Source organism: Pinus tabuliformis, chromosome 2_1 (assembly GCF_031772625.1).
Source record: "Pinus tabuliformis cultivar Carrire ecotype Pingquan chromosome 2_1, CPIR1, whole genome shotgun sequence".
NCBI lineage: Eukaryota > Viridiplantae > Streptophyta > Pinopsida > Pinales > Pinaceae > Pinus > Pinus tabuliformis.
This window is the reverse complement of record NC_142299.1, coordinates 444,514,723-444,522,251: the sequence shown is the minus strand read 5'-3', so window position 1 is coordinate 444,522,251 and position 7,529 is coordinate 444,514,723. Positions and strand designations below refer to the sequence as shown.

The 7,529-nt window shown below is 38.2% G+C and overlaps 1 protein-coding gene across 1 annotated transcript; it reads right to left on the bottom strand.

Moving 5' to 3' along the window:
• Positions 1-206: 206 nt before the first annotated feature.
• LOC149200839 (uncharacterized) lies at positions 207-1,517 on the bottom strand. Its single transcript, XM_089401094.1, has one exon. The coding sequence runs from the start codon at positions 1,515-1,517 to the stop codon at positions 207-209; it is 1,311 nt and encodes a 436-aa protein (XP_089257220.1).
• Positions 1,518-7,529: the final 6,012 nt, after the last annotated feature.

The following is a 7,529-nucleotide window of genomic DNA, read 5'->3' as shown; positions in this document are numbered from 1 at the left end:
CCTCTCTGGCTGATCTAATATCATATCAGTATCAAACAATTGGCACTTGGGGTATTCAATGAAGTCATGCTGAGCCGGTTCAACAAAAGATGAGGTTACATTTCATGACATAAACAAGTCGAAGTTATAAAACTTGGAATTGCATTGACAAGAGAGATTAGGCTCCATTTGCAACTTCGAGCCTCTCTCAATTGGTGTTTCTACCTTCATTGAGTCAACTGGAGAGAAAACAGGGCTTGGAACACCCCTTTTGAAGCCTTAGCTTTCAAGAAATTGTTTGAAATGTTCCTAGCAGAGTATTTCACAGCTTTTCTAGACTTATATCTGCTTAGTTGATTTTTCATCTTCAGCATACGTGATTGTAAAGTTTCAATTTGCCATAACAACTGCTCTACAGATTTTTCTCCATCCTTGGATTCTGTCCCTGTTAAATGATCCTTGAAATCATTCTCCTCTAATCTGTCGTTATTCACAGTACTTGTAATTTTCATGCTGTTAGAATCATTATCAATTGAGACTCCATCCGCTTCCAATCTTTTCTTCTTCTCATATAAAGAAGACAAGGGATGATGAGAGATATCCAAAGACAACTCCACCACATTTTCAACTTTCTTCCTTCGCCTGCGCTGCAAAATCCGGTGCCTGTGAACTTTATCTATTAAAGGGGAAGATCTTGCTGTAAATGCCTTCATAGCTTGCTGCTCATCCTTCCATGGCTTTCTTGCTTGAATATCTTCAAGTAAGTAGTCGTATTTGGAAGCCCGACATAAAAGTTCTCTAATCCGCAATTCAAGCCATTGGCAACGCCATTCAATATGGTGTCTATAATCTTTCCACTCAGGTGTCAATGCCTTCTTCCTCTTCATTAATCCACTTGCATCAACTTCTACAGAAGTTGCAGCTCCATTACCATTACGCAACTCTGATTCTACTTCAGAAGCATCACACATTCCAGAGCCTGGACCATCATTATCACTGTCAAATTCTATGTCTCCAAACGAACTTGAACATGCAGTGGCCTGCTCAACAGGATTGAATCTGATTTCATCTCCGGTGCATTTTAAAATTTCCACCATTGACTCATCTGTTTGTACTTGTAGATTAGCCTCAGACATATTATCAAATATAGTCTCAGTGTTTGATCTGTTCTCCTCCAGTTCTTCAACATAGACCATATTTTGCCAGAAATAGAGGGCATCTCGTGCTTTGATTGCATCTCCAATATTTGATATAGGAAACTCCATCTTTTTTACAAGATACTCGTTTGTTATTATTGTACTTTCTGAAGGGGAACCATCATCCTTGGTAGCCAGCCGAACATCAGCCACCTCTCCAGCATCTTGGAAAAATTCAATAATGGTGTCTGGATCAATAGAAAAGAACATGTTTCCTACAAAAATTGTCTTCGATCCAGGAGTTACTGGCGTCTTTGGTGTCTTTGGCGTAGAGGCCTTGACACTCTGCTCCTTCTTTGGTTCAGAAAGTTTCTTGCGCACTAACCCAAAGATCAACTTCATAATGACGGTCATCCTCTAATATTACCTTTAGATATTGCATTGGCATATCGAACTAACAGCTGTTTTTAGAAAAGCTCCCATATCTGACACGCTTCTGCATTGGTGTAACATCAACACCGCCCTAATGATAGAATTAAAGGTGCTACCACAGAGGTGTTTAATAGAGATGATTATGTTTCAAGTGCACAATCTTTTTATACAACTTTTCCGCATATTGCATAAGTGCCTGCACTCTATCTCTCCATTCTTCGATTGTGCACAATCCTGACAAATCTACTGCTAAAGAGGCAATGGGATATTCACCAAGTGGCTGGAGAATAGCAGCCATGTACATTCAACCAGAGCTACAAATTTAGCTCTAAAATCAATCACAATGAAATATTCTGTCAACCACTACAAACTCTTTACTGCCTTGTTAGACATCAAAAGAATTTCTTAGGTCTTTGCACTAGCCTAAGATACAAAGCACATCAGGTTGCTTTCTGAAAAATGCTTTCACAGCCATCAGACCACCTTAAATATCTGTCATTTCCCAATTTCGTAGCGCAGCCATTGCAAGGTCAGTGTTTTCGCTACGAAATCACTAAAACATATGGCGCTGCGAAACTGCTAACAGATTTATGCGCTGCGAAAACACCCTGTCTTTAAGCTATGCTAAAAATTTTTTGACAACAGACTTTTCAGTGATAACAGTACCGATGGACGCATCATTGTAACTACCGTACTCCCTACGCTAGGATGACCTCCATTGATCTGCGATCAATGATACTGGTCTGGGACAAGTGGTAGGAGTTGTACCATACTATGATGCTGACTTTGGGTCGGTTGAGACTGGTCTGGGATAAGGGGTACATACTCTGAGACTGACTTTGAGTCAGTGGAGGATGATATTAGTCTAGGACCATTGGAGTTGTACTCACTATGACGCTGACTTTGGGTTGGTGAGACTGGTCTGGGACCAGTGGTACATACTCTGAGACTGACTTTGAGTCAATATGATACATCCTCGATCATTTCTTCTTCTTCATAATTCGGACAAAAGCAGAGTAGAACAGAACAATGCAAGAGCAGAGCAGAACAGAACAAAATAGTACAGATCAGTGCAGGGCAGAACAAGACAAAGCAGAACAAGCAAAATAGAGCAGAGCAGGGCAAGGGTCAGGTTGTACAAGGCAGTGCATTTGATGGATGAATAGTAACGACCAATAGACAGATTGCAGATGAAGTTCTCCATGGTTGACAGGGAGTGTTAAAATTGGCAACCAGGGAAAAACTTCATGTGGGTCATCTTATTCATGGCTAATAATATTTTTATTAGATTCCTCTCTTCGAGAGGTGTAGGATTGATATAAAGATCATCCAATTCCGATAAGTATTCATGGAGATATGAATTTATTTTGATTATGGAATTATTATCAAGCCGACCTACAACTCATGTAGGCTCAGAAGCCCAACAGTCGCATCTATTCACCCACCAACGTTGTGTATAAATATAAGAGGACTTTTCCTCATTTGGACTCACTCATCTCATCACATCTCTCTCTCTCTACTGCGCAGATATGAGTCTCTTCTCTACTGCGCTGAAATGGGTCTCTCTCTCTCACCTAGTTTGAAGCCGGAAACTGCTGAAACTGAAGCTGCAACTGCAGAAGTAAAGATTGACTTGCGTGGCCTAGAAGATCTCTTCTTTGGAACTGAGCTGTAGGTTCATCTGAACCTCCTTTGAAAGCCACAACTTTTGGTGGTGGAATGAAGTCAATCCGACGAACGGTTTGCAAGATATCGACTGCCCTATTTTGAAGCCGGAAACTGTTGAAACTGAAGCTGCAACTGCAGAAGTAAAGATTGACTTGCATGGCCTAGAATATCTCCTCATCTGAACTGCACTGTAGGTTCATCTGAACCTCCTTTGGAAGCCGAAACTTTTGGTGGTGGAATTAGTCAATCCGACTGTCGGTTTGTGATATATGGTCTGCCCTAGTTTGATAATGAAGCCGCTAATGCTGATGCTTCTGATCTAGGGTTTGCTACTGTTGATATGAATCAGATTTATTGTACTATTTCTCTCTACTTAATTATTGAAGATAAAAGAAGATTTGATCAAAGGGTTTCCCCACACATTGTGGGGTTTGTCCCTGGCTAGCCGCCACATCTTGTGTCTCTTGTCTTGGCTTGTTTTTTGTCGATCGTTTAATGTTCTATCTGCACTTTACTTTATGTACATGTGATTGCTAATCAGTGGAATATAATAAGAAAAATAAGTAAACTGTTATAAGCATAGAACATACCATAACTTAACACTACCAAACCTTTTCCATATCCATAATTATTTAGTCAGAAACCTCCTCTTACACAGACATATAAAAATAAATAGTACGACAGTTTCAGTACTTTTCTGCATCCTGATAATCCATTATGGAAAACTTGTTTAAGAAGACCACTCCTCCCTATCAATGAAAATGACTATTACATCTAGTTCTTCCCCCTAGCTCTCCCAATTTCCAGAGAGTTTGTTCCACTGAGAGTCCTTTTGGTAAATTAAGTTGCATGAGAGCTTCACTTAGCGTAGCCAAAACTTACAGTCTTCTATTCGACTTAGAGCCTTCCACTTTTCCTAACCAGCTTAGGAATTCACTCTTAGGGCAGTGTCCTACCTCCAATAAGTATCCTCCTCTAAACTTCTTCCAGCCAAAAAGAACAAGAGAAATCTCCTCCTCTCCGAGATTTTCCTTTAAATCTCTAATTGGTAGGAGAATAAATGTCCTTCCCAACTGTCTAGAAATTGGGAAATCTTGTGGGTCTTCCTGTGAGTTTTCCTTCCCAGATTAAAAAATTAATCATAAAAATAATAATAAACTTCTTTTAAGAGTGTATCAAAATTTCATTAGGTTCTTAACCAACCTAAAAAATTACCAAATTGAAAGTAAAGTAATTAACAATAATTCTAACTATTTTTTTTCTAATGCAACTTGGGGTGTTACATCTCCCCCCATTTATGCGTAACACCATCCTTGGTGTTGACCCAGTCTTGAAGAAAATTAATATAATCTTGTCGCAGAAAGAATTCATATTCCCAATTAGCTTCCTCTACACTAAACTTCTTCATCTCCACTTTAACTTGGGTGATAGCTCGCCTCCATAACATTATTTCTCTCTAAAACTCTTCATGTGGCTCGACCTGTAACATCAGCTATGTATAAGTCATTAATCGTGTGGTACTAGGTCAAGGATAGAAAGAAATATATCTGTGTGTGTGTGTGTGTGTATGTGTGTTGTTAATACCCCCTTTACCTACACATCTTTCCAATTAATGATGTGTCTCATGTCATATACATATTTTTTAACAATGAGACATGAAATACATTGTGGACTCATATGTGACTCGGTAATGCAAGTTGATAAGCTACTAGACCTATTCTTTCCAAAATTTTAAATGGTCCACAATAGTGAGGAGCTAACTTCATACAACCTCCCATCTTAAGGAACTCTTTTTGGGCTTCACTCTCACATATACATGATCACCAACATGAAATTCTCTATATATTTGTTTTTTAACAGCATAAGATTTTTTTCTATCCCGAGCAACATTTAAATTTTGTTGTACCTTTCTCACCGTCTCCTCCATTTCTATCAATGTATTTGGCCACGGTATTAACTTATCCTTAGGATTGCTCTAGTTAGTTGGTGTTCTACACCTTTTTCCATACAATACTGCAAATGGACCCATCTTTAGAGATTCGTGGTAGTTGTTGTATGCAAATTCAACTAAGTGAAGGTACTCTTCCCACTTAGTTGGTTGTTGCATTGCATACATCCTTAACATGTCTTCCATGACTTGATTTACTCATTCAATTTTCCCATAAGTTTGTGTGTGATATGCAGTGCTAAACTAAATTTCAGTTCCCAAACCATAAAATAAGGCTTTCCAAAATGCAAAGATGAATTTAATATCTCTGTCGGATATCACTAATTTAGGAAGACCATGCAATCTAAAAATTTATTTCATGAATATGTCAACAATTTCTACAGTTTTATATGTGGATTTGATGAGAATAAAATGAGTTGTTTTTCTTAACTTTTCCACCACCACCATGATGGTATTGTTTTATTTCTCGAATCTAGGAAAACCTGTTATAAAATCCAACGTAATTGTATCCCATTTCCACTTGGGAATAGGAAGTGGGCGAATCAGACCAGCTAGATGTTGATGTTCGGCCTTAACCCGCTGACACTCTCAGCATTTAGCTAGGTATTATATGATATCTCTTCTCATAGCCAACCTAGATAGCCCTTTTTAATTGTAGAAAATAACTTTTGATAGCCTGGATGTGCCATATATGGACTCCTCTGAAATTCATCTAACATATATTGCCTAATAGTTTTTTGATTTGGCACATAAATCCTCCCTGTAAAAGTCAACAACTGGTATTTATTTGTTCCATAATTAGTTTGTTCTCCAGAATCATGTATTTGCTTAGCTTACTGCGACAGGAATTCGTATTTGGGGTCTTTCATAACAACTTCTTTAATTCGATTTGAGAAATTAATTTCTGTCTAGCTGAATGATATTTCATATACGTGATGTAATTTCCTAGTTAAGCCATCAACTACCCGATTTTCCTTTCCTTTCGAATGTTTGATGTCAAAATCAAATTCATCGAGGAAGGTAGTCCACCTTGCTTGTCATGCGTTTAAATTGGGTTGCTTAAAGAAAATTGTTAAATTGTTATGGTCTATCATTAAGAGAAACATTTTTCCTAATAAATAATGCCACCACATTTTGAGGGCATGCACCACAACGATCAACTCTAGATCTTACGCTGAGTACTTCTGTTCATTATCCTTCAACTTACGTGATTCATAAGTTATCAATTTTCCTTTCTGCATCAGCACACCAGTGAATCCCTCTTGACAAACATCCAAGCATACAATAAATTCCTTCTCAAGGTCTGCTAGCTTCAGTATAGGGGTTGTGGTTAATAACTGCTTCAAGAGTTCAAAGTTGTGCTGACATTTAGTTGTCCATTGAAAGGCCCTTCCCTTTTTCTACAAAGAGGTAATATCATAAGCAATTTTCAAGGATCCCTTTATAAATCATCGGTAGCAACTTGCCAAACCCATGAAAGGTCTAATATCTACCATAGTTTTGGGTACAGACCATTCCATGATGGTTCTAATATTCTCAGGGTCTACGGCTACACCCTCTGAAGAGATAATATGTAGAAATTTTGAACAATAAACACATATTCAATGGAGATTATCTTGATCATGTACTATTACGGAATACATACACAATACATAAGCTCATCTACGTTGATCGTCAATATAGCAGCATCAATAACAATAAAACATCAAGAGCATTCACACATTAACATAGTATGTAACCCTGGGAAAGCATCTTGCTAAAAACCCCACACTATCTATATATTGATGATTGAGAACATGTAACATTACAAAGTACAATGCTTATCACAAGCAATCCAGTACCAGCTCCACCTGTTACACACAATACAACTCAGATCCGATCTCCAAATCTATTCCACCGCTTGCCTGCCTCCACAGCTCAATACCTACTCAAGAATTGGTGAGAATGGTTTACCAAACTCGTATTTTACCTCCAAAGAATCACTCACACTGGGAAAGACGTGAGAAGAGGCTACAATCACTTGGTATTGGCCAATTCATTGGCATACTCAATCCCTTTGATTGTGCAAATCCTCATGCACAACTATAATCACAACTGATAGCAATCTGATCATCTAACACCTGTCCCTGCTGAACTGAACATGCACTGACATGCAACTGAGTTAAATGATGTATTCTATAGTTGCATTATGAGTTAATAACTTGTGAATTAATTAATAACTAATTCACCCAACTCATCTCTATTCTATTTTCCAGTTAGACTAAATACAACTAGTTTAACAAAGCTAAACTGAACACAACTCCATCAACTGCACCTCCAGTCCACTAAACTCAACTCACTTGAGTTCTAACTGAAGTCCTGCATGT